General features: G+C 40.5%; 1 protein-coding gene across 9 annotated transcripts in view; it reads left to right on the top strand.

The window, feature by feature from the left end:
* Positions 1 to 17,915, top strand: part of RMND1 (required for meiotic nuclear division 1 homolog) — a 36,657-nt gene extending 18,742 nt beyond the window's left edge. For 7 of the 9 annotated variants that reach the window (XM_069598733.1, XM_069598732.1, XM_069598730.1 and 4 more), the window contains 7 exons: positions 1,590 to 1,690; positions 3,603 to 3,709; positions 4,659 to 4,723; positions 5,484 to 5,560; positions 7,916 to 8,036; positions 15,623 to 15,739; positions 16,203 to 17,915. In XM_069598733.1, the coding sequence (XP_069454834.1) occupies positions 1,590 to 1,690; positions 3,603 to 3,709; positions 4,659 to 4,723; positions 5,484 to 5,560; positions 7,916 to 8,036; positions 15,623 to 15,739; positions 16,203 to 16,244 (630 nt within the window). In that variant the 3' untranslated portion in view covers positions 16,245 to 17,915. The remainder of the gene's footprint in view (positions 1 to 1,589; positions 1,691 to 3,602; positions 3,710 to 4,658; positions 4,724 to 5,483; positions 5,561 to 7,915; positions 8,037 to 15,622; positions 15,740 to 16,202) is intronic. The other 2 variants (XR_011258691.2, XR_011258692.2) reach the window with 2 other exon arrangements.
* The last annotated feature ends 1,212 nt before the right edge of the window (positions 17,916 to 19,127 follow it).

The raw sequence follows: 19,127 nt of genomic DNA, 5'->3' as shown, positions 1-19,127 counted from the left end.
CCAATCAGGATTTGTTTAATACAGCCTTTTCAGGGGCAGTTTGGTAATACACATCAAAACTTTATATTTAACTCAGCAATTTTACATCTAGAAAGTTATCCAGAGAAAATAATCATATTATAGGTGATTATTTACAATAGCAAAAATGAGAAATAACCAAAACACATAATAAGAGAAAGCTTGTTAAGTAGATCTGTAGAATAAAATCTGCTGTCCATCGGGTAGAGTCTAGCGCTTAAAAGTCATGTGGGGAAAAAAGCCTGTTTCTGAGGATTGCCTGGTGGGCTTCCCTGGTGGCTCAGATGTTAAAGAATCTACCTGAAACGCGGGAGACCTGAGTTCAATCCCTGGGTTGGGAAGAGCCCCTGGAGGAGGGCATGGTAACCCACTCCTGTATTCTTGCCTGGAGAATCCCCATGGACAGAGGAGCCTGGCGGGCTACAGTCCGTGGGGTCTCAAAGAGCTGGACAAGATTGAGCGACTAAGCACAGCACAGCACATGATACAGTTAAATTAAAAGAGCAGGTTACAAACTATAACCGATACAATACCAGAGCTGTACTAAAAGTGTGCTTCATACAATCCCAGCTTTACTAAAAGGAGGTACCCACATGCATAGGGGGTGGGAAGAAAGAGACTTCGGAGTGGTTTCCTGGAGAAAAGGAAGCAGAGACGAGCCATAGATGGAAGAAAAATTAACCCAAATGGGCTATTTGAAGTTGCAAAGATGTAAAAGGCTGACAGTACTCAGTAATTTTTTAAGAATGCTTTCGTAAATCTTTGGATTCTAAAATTGGAAATCCCGCCTGCCACAACTAAAAGGAGAAAGATTCCACATGCTGTAACTGTCGATCCCGTGTGCTGCAGTGAAGAGTGGACATCCTGCGTGCCACAGTTACAAGCGTGTGTGTCTTTTGATCTAACAAATCCTGAAGAAATATTTCCACAGGCCCTGAAGATACACGCATCAGGCTGGTGCATGTGACACTGTGTTAGTGGAGAGGAGCAAAAAGTCCCCCATGAATGGACATTTAGAATGGTTAAATCAGTTGTGGTTCCTCCGTTCAGGATATAGCATCGAAAATGTATGTACAGTACCATCCCATTTATATGAAAAGCCAACTAAACATACATATATTTACATGTAGGGGGATGTCTGGAAGGATATGCACCAAGTTTAATTAGGATTACCTTCGGGGATTAGGAATACAGGAGAATAGAGAGATTATCACTTTCTATAACTCTGTGTTGTTTAAATTGTTACAGGTGTTTTACTTAAACATTTTGTGTGTGTGTGACAGTTTAAAGAAAACAAGCCATAATGTTGCTGTGGTTTCCTCTGGGCTGTGGGAGAATGGTTGTTTCCATTTTCCTCTTTAAGGTCCCCTGTGTTTTCCAAATGTAACAACAAATGGATGTATCCTTCCAGTTAGTTTAGCGTCACTGTGAGTTTGCTTTTTGCTTAAAACCTGAAGAACAAAACAAACATCATTAAATGTAATTTTTTTTTAAAAATGTAATTTTTAAAATCTTATAACCATCACTGAGGGGGTCAGGATAATTTCAGGTTAATCTTCCTTTTCTTCTAGATGAAGCAGGTGATGCAAGTTCTAGAAAAACATGAAATTCAGCCCTATGAAATTGCATTGGTTCACTGGGAAAATGAAGAGCTTAACTACACAAAAACAGAGTAAGCACCTTTTTATCAAATTTACAAAACAGGCACTTGAAATACATAGGGAAGGCAGTAGAGAAGATCAAGTCTTTATGAATTTGGAGACAAATTTTGAGGAAAAAAGCTATTAATACAAACAGAAAGCCAAAGCAATTAATATTAGTGGACAGACAATTTTTTAACTTCTCAGGCTACCCATGAATTAAAACAAGTAGATAGTATAACCCCAAAATAGTGTTTCTTAAATAGCCGAAATCAGTAAAAAGTAGTGTGCCTTCGTCAGAATGAACCTGTCAAATTATTCTAGTAACGTTTTTTTCTTAAGTAAATTCTTTTTGCTTTTTTCCTGTTGATTTTGAGTATTAAAAAGTATTAAGTATAATGAAGGGATGCTCTAAGGGAACCACTCACAGGAATGGAGGTGCCTGTAAGAAGTGGGGTCCTGCTATACCTGCTTAGGTCAAAGGTATGGGGAGACAGCATCCTGGCTGATTTTCCTGTCCCAACAAGGGCGCAGAAATCAGGAGAGATGTTAGGGTGGAGAGAGCAGGCAGTGGGAACAGGATTAAAAGGTCTTTATTCTCAAGGAGGTACCTACCTGGTGGAATGTGAGAGTGGAGGGCGGAAAGTCTTGGTGCTGAGAAAGGAAGTGACGCAATCAGAGCTTTAGGGAAATCTGGAAGAGACACCAGCTATAGAAAGAGGAGATGGGCTAAGAGCCAAGTGCCAACTGCCAGTGATGAGCTTTCCTATATCATTTAATCTGACACAGTTGCTGGGATTGCGGCGAACTAGCTTTCAGGTGAGCTTCAGAGACGCTAGGCACCTGACTCATGAGTGAGGACCCAGGCCCACGGTGGGTGCAGAAGAAAGTGATGGTGCGAGCTGGGGACATGACAGATGAGGAGCCAGTAGCATTGTTGCTCATTTTATTCGTGGCCTTGTGGTCACGTTTCCCATCAGTTCCCCTCCCATAGTCTGCCTCCAGACCGCACTGTGACTTACTAGGCATTGTCCCCCACCCACCTGTAGGTGTGCACACACGCACACCCATCTCACAGTCTCTAGAGATTCAAGTCCTTGACTCAGTCCTGGAGCCAGAGATTTGGTTTCATCAGTAGAGACCATCCTCACCTCCACCAACGCGGTGGGGGTGTGAGTCCTGCCTGTGACCCAGGTGCCTCTGTCTCACTCTGTGTGGGCCGAGCTCCTTCCTAAGCGTCTCATCAGCCCTGCGCTCTTTGTCGTGTCTTCTGTTTCTCCCCAACCTGAGGCTGTTAGAGCGGATTCTGCCCCCTCCCTCCCTCCTCATCCAGCTCCCTTTGTCCATCTCTTCTGGTCTCACATCTTTTGTGAAGGTTTAGCCTGTCCCTTTCCTCTTTGCTTATGATGCTTATATCCCCAAATTCCCTTCCTTCCCTACCTCCCCAGTCATTCCAGAATTGTCTACATATACATCTTAATTTTTTATAACTTCCCAGTCTCCCTCTGCATCCCCACCGCATTAGCGTCATTTTAGATCATACTGTTTGTAGTTATATATTCAGCATTTCTTCACTTAGCAAACTATTGGAACCATTTTCCCTTTTCTACTAAATATCCTTTCAAAACACGCTTGTTTACTTTTGTGCCAAATTTCTGTAGATGAACCGTTCTCCTTGCACACTCAATTTCTTTCCTGATTTCTTACTATTAAACATTAGACCATAAAAAGTTTTCTGTACACAGATCTTTCTTTGCATCTTTCATTATTTCCTTAGGATAAATTCCTAGAAGTGGAATTACTTGGATCATAGGGTATGAGAACATCTGTGAGACTCTTGATACAAGTTACCAAAATGACCTCTAGGAAGATTATAAGGTGACTTTTTCAGAGGAGAGAACGTACTTTTCAAGATTTAGAAAATGCTTTTTCTTTTTTCCTTAGGGGGCAATCAAAACTTCACAGAGGGGAAATCCGGTTAAATTCAGAGCTGGATTTAGATGACGCCATTCTAGAGAAATTTGCTTTCTCAAATGCCCTTTGCCTCTCAGGTAAGTTACTGCTACTTATCAGAGAAGGTATCACATAGTGTTCATTTCATCCAGGAAGTTAAAGGATTTAGTAGACTTTGTCGTATTTTCAGAGTACTTCAGCAAAGCCTTATAATTCCTTCTTTTTTTATTCCAAAAGAATATATATATCCTATAGAGTATAAAATACAGTATCCATGCTACGGTTAATTGTATACAGTTAATTAATTGCTATGATTAATTGTATTGATAACGCTTACCTGTCCAAGAATACTTTTATATCGTTGTTGCTGTTGTTATCATCACTCCCTTTGTTCTCTCTGCTTCTGTCTGAGATTGATGGTTTTAGGCTGTCTCTAATCCAGGCAGAGAAAGCTCAGCCTGTGTGATGGGGCACAGGCCTCTTTGTAGAAAAGTACACCCTGGTTTTTCACAATAATGGGACAGAGAGTCACAGTGGCTCTCAGTTTTTCCGGATAGATCCATACACCTGTATGAAACTGCGGAAGTTCTCCAAGAAAGGTTCCTGCCACTAGTCTATTCCAGGCTGCTCGGATGGCCTGTGCATACCAGCCAGGAGGCTTTGGGACTTCTGAGCTGTACCTGCTGCCCGGCGGAGCGGAAGGGAGGGCTAGGAGAGTCTGGCTCCTGCCCCAGCTATGGAGCCACCCTTCATTCCAGGGCGTAGCTCTTCCTCTGGGCCTGAGATGTAGTATGAGAAAATCAGGGATTTTACCCAGAGTAGCTTTGATCTGCCAGCAGAGCTTGGAAACTGACTCACTGTCTTCTAGCTTTCTCTACGTAGTGCCCTCTTCTGTAATATAATAAGTAACTGTTCTAAAATGTCAGTTTCATATTTTTTGGACATCTGCTTCTTAAACTATTGTTAAATGGCAGTGAAGGTGCTTGCAGTTTTGCATTTTGTAGAAATGTGATGATAAATGTTCCATCGTTAATCTTTTTTCTCTAGTGAAACTTGCTATCTGGGAAGCATCACTGGATAAATTTGTTGAATCTATTCAGTCGATTCCAGAGGTATTATACTAATTTTATGCTTGTTTTTGAAGATTGAGTTCTATTGGGGAAAAATACAAATTTCACACTATAATGATGAATTTAGAAGTACAACAAACTAGTAATGAATGGTAGGAAAGCTACACTGAATTTAAGCAGGAAAAAAAATCCAGTTACATATAAAATGATAAAGTAAGAAACCTTTTAAAATTTAAAATTCAAATTTTGTGTGTTTGTGACTCCATGGACTTGTTGCCCACCAGGCTCCTCGATCTGAGAAATTTTTCAGGCAGGAATACTGGAGTGGGTAGCCCTTTCCTCCTCCAGAGGATCTTCCCAACCCAGGAATCAAACCTGTGTCTCCTGAATTAGCAGGCAGATTCTTCATCACTGAGCCACCTGGGAAGCCAAAATTCAAATTAGCTTTCTCTAATGGTATAATATTTTTAATGTAACTGAATTGAAAGGAAATAAAATGAAATGTTTCCTGTCAAGGAAATTGTGACCACTTTTCTCGATTAAAGAAACAAATGTTTTGACAAGTTCTGAGAAAAGTAGTTAGCATGAAAAATGCATCTATAGTTATATCAGAATTTCAAACTACATATGTTAAAAATCATGCCTACTGTAATTAACTTTGTTTTTACTATGGAGGAATAGTCATACTTGGGAAAAGAGCCCCTGGTTTTTCAATAAGAGATTAGGAATGTACATCATAGAACATGCTAGTGAGAAGGGACATGTGTGTATGTATGTATCTATTTCTCCCCCTCCCAAATAGGCTTTAAAAGCTGGGAAGAAAGTGAAACTATCTCATGAAGAAGTTATGCAGAAAATGGGTGAACTCTTTGCCCTAAGGTAAAATTTTCTCTGTAAGTGATATACTTCGTATATTTAACAATCAATCAGCAGGAAATATCCCTGTATAGTAAAGAGCAAGCATTTGTACCTTAATGGGAATTGCAGCTGTTTTTATTTCATTCGTTATAAGCATGAACCACTCTGACCCATTAGAAGCAGCTGGGCTGTGTTAGGACTTCACTGGAAGAAATTCTGCCTGTGCAAGAGAGACCACAATTAATCTACAATAAATCTCTGTTGGAGAGCACAGTAGGTGTTCTCCGGAGGTGGAAAGACACATTCTAGAATTTGAACAATGGGAATTCTCAGTACAAGTCTGTCACTGCATCATAACTCTAAATAGACCTAATTGCTACAGAAAAGTGATGTATCATCTTTCGCTAACTCTGAGACACCATAACGTGCCATAGGAAAGTGAAAATGCTACCAGCTAGCATATGAGACAATGTTTTTTTACCACAATTTTACTTTTGCGCTTCCTGAAATAGCTCTTTTAGTCTTATTTAGATGTAGATTTATCACATTTTGTGTGTTCCCAGGCATACATACAAAGGAAAACATGAGGGAAATAAGTTGTCTAAGGCAATGACAGCTGAGTCACACTTGCCACCTGTAAGACATCACTTTTAAAGATGCCTCTGTTTTCAGAGATGTTAAAAATGGGAAGAACAGTGTCTTAAAACTGATGAAGTACAATAGTGCATCATTTAAAATTAAGTTAAATTAAAAGGCCTTCAGTTTATTTTATTCTTGTAGTTTTCCCAGGATTTACGGAGTGAAACATCCTGAATCTTGGTGTTTTTCTCACTAGGCAGCATTCTTGGTGCTTCAGCCCTTCCATGTGTGGGATGAGTGACTGGGGTTTGTTGTCAGTAGTATACCCAAGGGTTGTTGTTCCACATTTTCCTTAGATATTAAAACTTGGCCTGGCGAGGAGAAGTGGGCCAGCGTTCCATCACCCATGCCTTCCTCATAGCTCAGGGACCCCAACTCAGGACACCAACAAAAATAAAAACCCTATGTCAGGAGCATCCTGCAGCCCATCTAAAGCCTCGAGCTTGCTAAGAAGTGGGATACAGAGACTTCTCTCTTCTCTGCTCTTAGTGATGTGAGCAGAATTCCATATAGTGAATTACTATATCAAAACTCAGAAATTAGGACTAAATATGTTTAGGTTTGTGAATAGTTTCTATAGAGCCTTACTGTTCTTATCCTAAGTTTTCTTCTTTTTACAATAAGAGTGCTTATGTGTTATTCAAAGGAATATGTGAGTCTATGAAGAGATATAGTAGAAATGTGGCAGGTTATATCGGGTGAGAAATTAAGTCATAAATTACAGATGTGGTCTAATCCCACTTGTAGACAAACATCATAAATATTCATATGTCTCTTGATGTGTATACATACTACCAGACATGTAGGTGTGTGTGCACATGTGTGCAAAGAAGCAGATCCTGAAGGACAACAGCAGGGTGTTGGCAGGGCCTAAAGGAATTGAGTTGTGGTGTTAGGGTAAAGGGCCTACCAGGGTTTTCTGAGTTCTTCTCCAGGGTTTTTCTTTTTTATAGTGAAAAACTATTTATGTGTTACTTCTACAATGTAAATTTTCTTTTAAAAACAAGCTCAGGCTTCATATGTAAAAGGGTAGAAAGAGAGAGAATTTGCTTATCCAGTGTTTGATCAAACACTGGAAGGATACTGAGGAAACCAGTAGTCATGTGAATACCTATCCACACACACCCATGCGTGCATGTGTAACAAACTTGAATGAAAAAAGAAGCTTCAAAATTTTTTACATTGGGTTTTCTTTTATCTGCTTCATAACTGTCAGTGTAAATATTGAATTAATTTGGTTGCAGATGAAATTTTTTTATTTACATGTTTCTCAGAAGTATTGTAAGAATCAGCATTCAAAACTTTTTATAACATGCCATACAAATAAGAAATTAAACATATTTACAAAACAGAAATAAATTCACAGACATAGAAAACTTGTGGTTACCAGTGGGGATGGGGGAGATAAATTAGGAGTTTGGGATTAACATATGCACACTGCTGTATATAAAATAGGGAAACAACAAGCTCCTACTGTGTAGCATAGGAACTATACTCAATATCTTGTAATAACCTATAATGGAAAAGAACTGAAAGAGAATATATATATAGAGAGAGAGAGAGAGAGATGTGTCTATGTATGTATAATTGAATCACTGCTGTACACTTAAAACTAACACAATATTGTAAATTAACTACACTCCAATCAATGAATAAATACCTTCAAAAAAGAAAATAGAGACCATGATTTTTTAATTCAAGATACAAATTAAAAGTTATGATTTTCCTTTTTTTAAGACACCGTATAAACTTGAGTTCAGACTTCTTGATCGCTCCTGATTTCTACTGGGACAGAGAAAATCTGGAAGAACTTTATGATAAAACTTGTCGGTTCCTCAGCATTGCTCGTAGAGTTAAGGTATGTATTTTGCACTTCTACTAAGAGAGAAAGACACAGTGTCACCTCTAAGTTGTATGACAGTGTGAAGAGAATTTTTTAATTAAGTAAACATGTCTAACTGCTTTTGAAGAAATGTCTCTTTTGACTTCTGGACAGATCTCTAGATTTCCCACTCTCCTGTGTACAGACAGTTTTCAGCTTTCACGTCAAAGGATACTCTGAATTTTACTCTAGAGGCTCAGTAAGATTGGTGAGAGTCTGGAAGCCTAGTAATCCAGTAGGAGGTTTCTCGTCAAGTTTCAAGCAAGAGTTTGTGAGGTCCAGAACTTTACTGGCAACAGCGAGAATAAGAATGAAACTTTTTAAAAAGAATCCTTTAAGACAGATGAAGTGGTCGGTATGGGGAGGCCAGGGAGAGAGGAGTAAGGATGACCAGTGTTTGCTGTGGGCAACAGGTAGAAAGATGGCAGACGTAGAAAGGTTGGGGGGAGGAGGAGGAGCCACTTTCGAGATATGTGGAGAGTACAGTAGCAAGAGAACAGCCAGTTAGAACTGTTTCAGGAGCACTTAGAAGCATGGGAGCAAAGTTGAGAGAGGCAGCTGATGGAATGATGGACATGGGTGGAGGTGGTCATGACGGAGGTAAGCCCCCCCGGGGGTGGAGAGTAGGAAACACACTGGACGTTGGTTATCATGTGCGCACGTAGTTCTGAGCCGTTTAATCACATGTGTACATCCAGGTAACCACAAGGTCTGGATACAGGTCTGTCCTGTGACCACAAAGATCTGCCTTGTCTCCTTATAGTAACACCACCATCCCTCGCCCACCATTCCTAACCCTGGGCGGTGACTAATCTATTCCCCAGCTCTGTAATTTTGTCATTTGGGGATTGTTATATAAATAGAACCTTACTGTGTGTCTTCTAAAATGGGCTTTTTTCAATGACTATAACACCCTTGAGATCCCTCCAAGTCATTGTCTATATCAAGCCCTGCCTTCCTATGAGCTACCTAGACATTTGGAGGGGATTCCATTTTGATTCATCTGTATCATTTTTTAGTATGTCTCTCTGCATAGATACTTGGTGGTTGCTCTAGGTAATCCATTATGCATACCTTTATCACAATCCACTCTTTTCGACATTTTGCCAGATTAAATCAAGCAGGGAAACTGCACGACATGTGTATCCCTCTACTCTCCACTTTGAGAACTTCATCAATGTTTCAGTTTTTGCTTTGACCACCAGCATAATTCAGAAGACTCAAGAGGAGAAGGAAATTCTCTCATATTTACCCATGTTTTATTCTTTCCTTTGTTCTTTTTTTTTTTCTTCAGTGAGTTCTAAGATTTCTTTTTCTATTGTTTGCTCTCTATTCCAAGAACATTCTTTAGCCATTCTTTCAGGGTAAGTCTGCGAAAGCATAGTCTCTTCAGTTTTTCTTCATCTCAGAATATCTAGACTTCCCCTTCATTCCTGGAGGATCTTTTTTTCCCTAGATAAAGGATTCCAAGTGACAATTCTTTTCTTTCAACACCTAAAAATTCCTGTCCCACTTTCTTCTGGCCTTCATGGTTTCAGAAATCTGCTCTATCTCTGATAATCTCAAATCTTTAGTTATACGCCAATGAGTCTTTGAGGCGCTCTTCTCTTTTTTCCTAATCTTTTCAACAAATGGTGCTAGAACAATTGGATAGCCATGTTAAAAAAAAAAAAAGCCCTAGTCTTGTCTTTATACCATTTCTAAATGAATTAGAGACCTTTAAATATAAAAGGTAAAATTATAAAAGCTCAGGAAGAAAATATAGGGAAAAAGGCCTCATGACCTTGGGAAAGGCAAAGATTTGTTAGCACACACACAAAAAAATCATGAACCTTACAGAAAGAATTTGATAAGTTGAACTTAATCAAAACTAAAACTACTGGTCTTTGAAAGACACTCTAGAATATGAAGGGCAGAGGCTTCCCTAGTGGGCCAGTGGCTAAGACTCCATGCTGCCCATGCGAGGGTCTGGGTTGGATCCCTGGTCAAGGAACTTGATTCCACATGCTACAACTAAGAGTTTGCATGCTGCAGCTGAAAGTCCCTCTTGCCTCAATGAAGACTGATAATCCCGCATGCCCCAGCTAAGTCCAGGTGCAGCCAAATAAATAAATATTTTTTAATTAAAAAATAAATATGAAAAGGCAGATCACAGATATATTGAGAATATTTCCTCCCACAGGTTGGAAGGAAATATTCTCAACATATAACCTGACAAAAGACTGGTCCGGAATTCTTTCTGCTCAAAAAGACAACTCGGGTTTTCAAATGGGCAAAAAGATCTGAACTGACATCTCAAAATATGTGAACGGTCAAGTGAATGTGAGAAGATGCTCAGTGTTATTGTCTGTCAGGGAAGTGCAAACTAAATGTCCAGTGCGCTGTCACTAGACACACATTAGGATGACTACAATTAAAAGGACTGACAATCCCACGTGTCAGGAGGGATGTGGAGCAAATGGAGGTTTCATATGTGACTTGAGAGAATATACGTTGGTACAACCGCTTTCCAGAACAGCCCGGCAGTTCCTCAGAAATTTAATTGTGTTACTGTATGATCCAGCGATTCGATCCTGAGTATTTATTCACGAGAAATGAAAACATATGTGCTCACATTGATTTGTACCTGCATCTTCATAGCAGCTTTAGTCATAAAAGCCAAAAACTGAAAACAATGAAACGGCCACTAATAGGTGAATGGATAAAGCAACTGTGGGGTAGCCATACAGTGGAATACCACTCAGCAGTAAAAAAGTTACCGATCCATGCAATAGCATGGATGAATATCAGGATCATTGTGCCGAGTGAGAAGAATCTAGACACAGCAGAATACATGCTACTATATTTATAGGAAATTCTAGAAAGACCAACTTGTAGTTACAGAAAATAGACCAGTGGTTCCCTGGAGCCGTAGATTTCAAAGGGGCACAGGGATTTGGGGTGATGGCAATGTCACTTCAGTACTTCCATGGTTGTATATCTGTCAGAAGTCTTCAAACTGTATATTCTTAGAATAGAGACATTATTGTATGTAAATTATGCCTCAAGGAAAATTTGGAAATAAAGCCTCTTTTGAGAATTCTTTAATGACATTAAACAAAAGCATCAACCTTGCTGAGCAGCAGTACTTACTGGGGACGAATTTGAAAGTACTCAAGAGTTACGGCTCTTAGATGTCTCCCCTTATCCTCTTGGAATGAAGATGTTTGGTGGAACCCTGACTGTAGGGATGAAAGTGAACAGATTATTGCCACCAAGCAAATGTAGACCTTTTCTGGTAACCAGCCTGTAGTGCTGAGCTGGGTTAGTAACAGTTGCTGAGTAATAACTAAGATAAACCAGCTGCATGGCAAATGTGAGCTCAGACATCCTACTCCCAGCCCTTCATTCTGTGTCCTTCCTCACATCGTGGCATCCTTTGATATTGATGCCTGTGGTGTCCTTTGCATGTCCCTCGTGGACAGGAGTACAGGAAAAAGCCTAGGATCACGGTCACTAACAATGAAGGTGGTTCGAGCAGGAAACACCCTGCCTGTGTGGCCCAGAGGAGCAGCAGAAAGACAGGAATGTCTTTTAGGAACTTGGGATGAACACTACATTCAACGTGAAAGTCACAGCTGAAGATGAGAAATGTCAACACAGGATCAATCATGCACGTAGATGTGCAGTGACGAAATCAACTAGCTGGAAGAAGATCACAGAGCCAAGCAGGAAGGGGAACCCTGGAGAAAGTGCCACTGCGTCTTCACCAAGCAGCCAGAACGGATATCCTAAGAGGGCACATGGGGCTCACCAGGGACAGTGCTCCTCCGAGTGGTTAGGCTTCCTCCATGCCCAGTGTAGGAAAGTCAACCCTGCAGCCCAGGAGCAGGTGGGCAGGGTTCCCTCAGTCCCACTACTGGAAGAGCTCTGGAACATGTCCATTCTGTGGTATTTTTAAGAAAAAAAAATTTATGTGAGCTCTGTGCAGCTATAATGCTGATTTCTGAATCCTTAACCAAGTACCCAGGAGAATGTATGCATTGCACTTAATCAGTGCTGTAAATAAGTGGAAAATAATTCGGGTAGTGTCCTGAAGGATAAAAATAAAAGTATGTTCAAATTTGGCACCACCTGCCTCTCTGCTTCTGCAGTACTTTGTTCCCATTCCTTGGGGGCTTCCCTGGTGGCTCAGATGGTAAAGAATCTGCCTGCAATGAGGGAGACCCAGGTTCGATCCCTGGGTCAGGAAGATCCCCTGGAGAAGGGAATGGCAACCCACTCCAGTGTTATTGCCTGGAGAATCCCATGGACAGAGGAGCCTGGAGGGCTACAGTCTTTGGGGTTGCAGAGTCAGATACGACTGAGCGACTAACACTTTCTTAGGGGCAGCAGTTCATGCACCACGTTGTACTGATCTAGTGAAGTGTACAGGTTTGGTTCCTGGTAAGAACCCCCTTCCCACCTTCCCAGTGTAGTTTCTTAAGGCAGGGAGAGAGCACATCTTAGTGTGTCTGCCTCTTCTTACAAGGTTGTTAATTTCAGTTCAGTTCAGTCGCTCAGTTGTGTCCGACTCTTTGCGACCCCATGAATCACAGCACACCAGGCCTCCCTGTATATCACCATCTCCCGGAGTTCACTCAGACTCACATCCATCGAGTCAGTGATGCCATCCAGCCATCTCATCCTCTGTCGTCCCCTTTTCCTCCTGCCCCCAATCCTCCCAGCATCAGTCTTTTCCAGTGAGTCAACTCTTCGCATGAGGTGGCCAAACTACTGGAGTTTCAGCTTCAGCATCATTACTTCCAAAGAAATCCAAGGGCTGATCTCCTTCAGAATGGACTGGGTGGATCTCCTTGCAGTCCAAGGGACTCTCAAGAGTCTTCTCCAACACCACAGTTCAAAAGCATCCATTCTTCGGCGCTCAGCTTTCTTCACAGTCCAACTCTCACACCCATACATGACCACTGGAAAAACCATAGCCTTGACTAGACGGACCTTTGTTGGCAAAGTTAAACTCCGTCTAAACTTAATCACTACCCTCAAAGACCTCATCTCTGGATACCATCACACTGGAGGTTAGCTAGGCTTTCAGCATGAATTTGAGGGGACAAACCATTCCACCCATATTACCAGCGGTCCCTGGAAGTCCACTTTTTCTTTAGAAGCTAAAGGACTTCCCTAGAGGTCCGGTGGTGAAGACTGAGTTTCCTCTGCAGAGGGCACAGATTTGATTCCTGGTCAGGAAGCTAAGATCCTACATGTTGCAGGGCAAGTAAGCCCACGTGATACAGCAACTGAGCCCATGTTCTGCCACCAAGAGAAGGCTATGCACACGCTGAAACTGAAGCAAGTCTGAGCGCTGCCACAAAGACCCAGTGTGGTCAAAATAAAGAGTTAATGCTACTTTTAAAAAAAATGTAGTTTGAGAAATGCTAAATTTAAGATGGAAGAAGGAAACCGATAAGATGGTGTTTTATAGGCAGAAATTTGGGCAGAGCAGTTTACAAGGGAAGCATTGTGTTTACAAATAGGTTTTGAAATGTTTGCCAAAATTTTGGTGATATCTTTAATAAAGATGTTTTGTCTCCAGCATTCAAAGAAATAACAGTAAAGCAAGAAATTCGGGCAGAGGAGAAATCGGGATTAACCATTTATATTTGGGACTTATCAAAAGTTTTTCTTAAATCAGTCTTTCTTAAAATGTGGGATACATACACTTATATAAGAGATGAACTTAGGTAACATATGGACCCTGAAATAACATGTAAGCATGAAAGCAAGTAACACTTGTGTTCCATGTTGAAAAGAAACGCTCTAGTTTGGCTTTCATGGCTCTTGACTGGCCCTCTGATGTGTAAGCTCACACTTTCCAAAGCATCAGGCTCCACTTTATGCAGCCAACACCATTTCACATCATGCAGATTTTCCATTTTTTGGCAATGACACTTTCCTTCTGAAATAAACAGAATTTCTAAGTCTTTGACTTGAATGCAGTTGGCTCATGTGTACCACAGAAGCAGTGATGGTGGGATGGAAACACCCAAGTCCAGGAGACATCTCCACGGACCATCTGGGCACAATCAGAGAGAGTGAAGAGCTGGAAGACAGGAGGGACAAGATCAGGACTCTGGGAACTGTCATCCACACTCAAGGGGAGGTCCAAGAAGTCTCAGAATACGATGTCGGAGGCAGAATTTGGTCCCTAGAGGAGAAGAGCCAAAAGGAAGCTTGTTTCCAGGTGTTGTCAAACACTTGAGTTAATTGAGGTCTTGTAATCTAACCAAGAAAGGGTGTTAAAGTTACTCATGAGACATCTGGAAGTTTCAGGGGAGTTGAGGTAATATCTACAACTTCTAAGGGCTAAATTGGGTGCTGAGGAAGTGGAAGAAGAAAATGTCTTTAGTCAGAGTTGAAGGAAAATAGAAGAGGGTTGGGTCAGCATTTTGAAAAGAGAAGCAAGCCTAAGGCTGAGCATATTTATAGACCAAGATCAGGCAGCCAGTAGCAACAGGAAGAGGAAGGAGGCAGCACTGTTCTAAACATGTATACAAGTGGCAACTGCAGGGTGCCCATGGAGTCTGGAGTGGGCAACCACGTGTCACCAGTGTGGCTCCAGGTGTTCACTGTCACAGTGCTGTCCCGTCCTCCTCTCTGTGACCCCATGGACTGAAGCTCACCAGGCCTCTCTCCGTGGAATTTTGCAGGCAAGAATACAGGAGTGGATTGCCATTTCCTGCTCTGGGGTTCGCTCTCACAGTTTAGTGTTCTGTGCAAAATCGTGGTAAATATGGTGCACTAGCACATGTCAGTCAACCCAGACATGCATCTGTGATTTGCCTCAAATTTCCACCGAACATACCTGCACTCTTGGCATACATACCTCAGAGATTATCAAGGGGGATCCAAAAACTAGTTTTAAAAATTTGTCTTCCAGACTCTGTAATTTCCAAAGGAAAGTGAGATACAGAGATTAAGGAAGTATACCTTGTCAGTGGCCACATTCAAGTCTTTAATACGAGAGTCTGTTTCCTGCGACCCTCAAATAGCTTGTAGGATATCAGAAGGCAAACCTAGAGCGTCTGCACTTAAGCGTTAAGAGCAGTGCCATCTAGCGGCGATGGGTAGCAGGTCAAGTTTTGCGTTCAGGAATTTTTGACAGTGGGACTTAAGAACAGTTTTAATATTGTATATGGTAATCATTGTTTTTGCCATCTTCAGGCCATACTAAAAGAATCTTATTTCAAGTTTTCTTTTAACTGCTTAAAATTTACCAAGGGCAATGATGAAAAACTAGGACTCAAAAAACTTTTATATCTTCCATCAAAATCTTAACGAATATAAGAGCTTTGGTATGCCAGCTATTTTTTGCAGTCACATCTGTGCATTACAAAACGTCCCGGTGGATTCACAGAAAGGAGACAGGTAGCTCTGGCAGTTTGCCTTTGGAGAGAGCCGAGGAGCAAGAATTGAAGGGCTCACCGCATACCTATTTGAAACTGGAAATTTGAAGCAGGCAACTGTTATCTTCAGTGAGTTCATTTAAATACACAGGGTACTTTCTTGGATTTTTACTGCTGTAGGTCATGAATGAAAAGCTTCAGCACTGCATGGAGCTAACAGATCTGATGCGGAATCACCTGATGGAGAAGAGGACACTCCGCCTGGAATGGATGATTGTCGTCCTTATTACTATAGAGGTAAGTTAAAACTTTTATGAAAGCAACTGAACAGAAGATAACAGCAGGAAAGAACTTGACTTTGTCCTAAATACTTGTCTGTTTGCAAATGAGGCAAGTTATAAGTGACTGCGGTAATATTTTGAAAATGCATTAAAGTGTGATTTTTGGAAAAGTTCCACATTTTATCTGGCTGTGCTGCGTGGCTTGTGGGATCTTAGTTCCCTGACCAGGGACTGAAAACGGGCCACAGCAGTGAAAGTGCCAAATTGTAACCACTGGATTGCCAGGAAATTCCCTCATTCTAAGAGATGGCATTTAGAGAGTTCTCACTATGTGTAACGTACAGCCCAGCAGCAAGCGCTTGTGCCTCAAATGTGCAATAACAAAGTTGTTCTTATTCCAGGAGCATTTTTCATGAATCACAATCAGAAAAGTCATCTTAGGTTTGTGCCAGTGATTTGTCATACTTTTTATTTGTAAGGTGCTGTTTGAACTGGGACGAGTGTTTTTTCTGATTAAGTGATGACCAAAGGAAAAGTATGGTTGCAAGAGACACTCGAGTTCTGCAATCAAACGTTAAGTATCATCTGCTGAGATGCCTTTTAATAGGTATTTTTTCTTAAATCAAGGAATTGTTACAATGATCTTTTTCAGTTTCTAGTATTGCTGCTTGAATAAAAACTATGAAGAACCAGCATCTGGGTCTATAACACTGATAATCTGAAAGGATGTTCATGTTGTGTATTTTAAAGAACTTTGGATAATCTTGGTATCTGGGAAATTTGGGCATTGCTCCTAACCTACCCCCAGGGAGTCCCAATCTTGGCCCTAAGAAAACATAACAAAAACTCCAGTTCTGAAATACAGAAAACAGGCTTTAATGGCAGAAATTAACTTTGCATCCTGTTTTTATGTGGCATAATGAGTCTACTCACTGGCACTTTCATTAATCCATACTTCCCATCCTTTCACTACCAACTTAGTCAAAATATCCCTCCCACAGAGGAACTTTTTCTCACACACTTTAGGGGAATTTAAAATACCAGGTACAAAGATTTTAATACTTATATGCTATCTTGAACTGATAAAGTCCTTTTTATCTTCAGCTTATTTTTATGCATATTCCCCCCTGCCCTACTACCCTCTCCATCAGATGAATTTTTTTTTTATGTTATATACATATCCAGAGTATTAATGTTCTAAATTGGGACACCGTCACTTTACAGCTGAAGTGCCACACAGTATGCAACCAAGATTTGCTGGAATAGTGCAGAGTTGCCTATCCTGGTGTGTCTCAGGGCACTGCAGGTATCAGTCTTGAGTACCACCAGGTGCCTATGCCAGGGGTACCCAAGGACTTTCCAAGCAACATGTGGGCATAGATAGCTCAAGAACTGCTTTCTAGATCAAGTTCCACACATAAGTACGTTCATAAAAATGTTGCGCCTATGCTCACACCTCTAAGCAGTTTATCGAGCCTGCTCTCCATTTTGCCATCTCACAATGTACAGAAGGCATCTCACCCATCTTCATTTTAGTTTGATCCACTGTATTTTAAAACCTTTAAGTATATTTAACCTGCATTTAAGGACTTCCGTAGTGGCTCAGCAGTAAAGAACCCGCCTGCAATGCAGGAGACGTGGGTTCAATCCTGGGTCAGGAAAGATCCCGGAAGTAAGGAGATGGCAACCCACTCCAGTATTCTTGCCTGGGAAATGCCATGGACAGAGGAGCCTGGTGGGCTACAGTCCATGGTGTTGCAGGAGTCTGGACAGGACTTAAGTGATTAAACCATCATCATCAACCTGCATTTAAAAATTCTTTAGAAAGCCAAACAAGGTGTTTTTGAAAAAACATTGATTGGGTTATCTCTATACTCCTTCTTGTTTCAGTCGAAATACAAAGTACTAAAATGGTTTGTTTCAAATGTTAAATCTTATAAGAGATTCATTTCCATGTAACCATAGAGACAGACAGATACTGGGAGGAAAAGAGAGAATGTAGAAACTATTTATGATTGCCCTATGTCATTTTTTAAAATAAACTCATGATTTCACTGAAAAAAAAAAAAAAAAAGCCAAACAAGGACAATTTGAAATACTGGTCAACAGAACTTTCTTTAATGGAAACCATGTTATCCATCCCTCCATCCCCCGTTAAGAGGACACTTTCAATAAAAACTTTCCCTTAAGTATCCATGTGTACAATTTGTCTGGGTCAACTGTCTAATAAATTTTAGTTAACAAAGAGAGCACGAACATTTAGTGCATTATGGTCATGGCAAATTAAAATTTAACACTTCAATTTATACATAGGTATGTTACAAAAAACAACAAAACCTTCAAACATAGAAATTTATTAGGATAACGTTTTTTTGGGGGAAATATAACACAAATACAGTCTTTCAAGAAAAAGGAACATCATTTACTTCTGATTAAATGGATCATGATGGACATTATTATGGTATTACATTCCACTAAAACATTCTAAAGATATGTTATAATCTATATTACTTTATTATATGACTTATAATAGTATTTTTACAATGTTAATATTCATGTCAGAAATCATATCTTTTCAAGTATTTCAATTTATGATAAAAAGTTTCAACCTAAGTTATTAGGAAAGTTTTTAAATTATTTTAGGTTTAATACAAGCAAAATAGTTTTTGAAGATCACAGCTTCTCTCAGAACAAAATGTCTGTGAGATTATACTAGAATATTGAGAGCCTAAAAAATATTGATAATATTCATCAGTGGCTCCAGAAGCACTCCTCAAAAACGGCACCAAATTTCTGTCACAAAAGCACAGTGGTTAAGACTCACCTGGGTTTGAATCCTCACGCCACACCACCTAGTAGCAGTGTCATGCTGGGCGAATCACAGTGCCTGTCTGGGCCTCTTTCCTCACCTGTAAAATGGGTCTAACAGTAGCACCACCGCCTAGGGCTGCTGTGAGGGTTAACGGAGTTTTAACAAATGTCAAGCTATGAGTTGACTGTTAGTACATCTGGGTAAAAACCCACAAGACTCTGAGATTAAATGAAGACTGACTCGAAGCACCAGCAGCCCCCTTGGAACCCTTGGTTAAGGAACATGTCTGAAACTTAGAAGGGTATGCTCCATCCACATGAAGTGGTTCATTTAAATATAAAGCAGCATTTCCACTGTTTAAAATAAACTGTCTCTTCAATGCAAGCCCCAAAAGACCTTTTAAACTCTACACATCTTACATATACCAGGCGGTATTATTTCTAAACTTTTGACAAAAATTAACCATATTCATTTATTTTTAATTGTTGTCTACCCCTTAAGAGCAGTTTTCCCAAATAGGGTCCTCAGGCTTTCACAATGAGTGATTCCTATGTTCCACAATCAGAACCAGGTTGCTGCTGGGAAATTTTTT

The sequence above is a fragment of the Ovis canadensis genome, chromosome 8 (genome assembly GCF_042477335.2).
Source record: "Ovis canadensis isolate MfBH-ARS-UI-01 breed Bighorn chromosome 8, ARS-UI_OviCan_v2, whole genome shotgun sequence".
In the NCBI taxonomy this organism is placed as follows: domain Eukaryota; kingdom Metazoa; phylum Chordata; class Mammalia; order Artiodactyla; family Bovidae; genus Ovis; species Ovis canadensis.
Note: the sequence above shows the minus strand (reverse complement) of the source record. Positions and strands in the feature narration are given on the sequence as shown.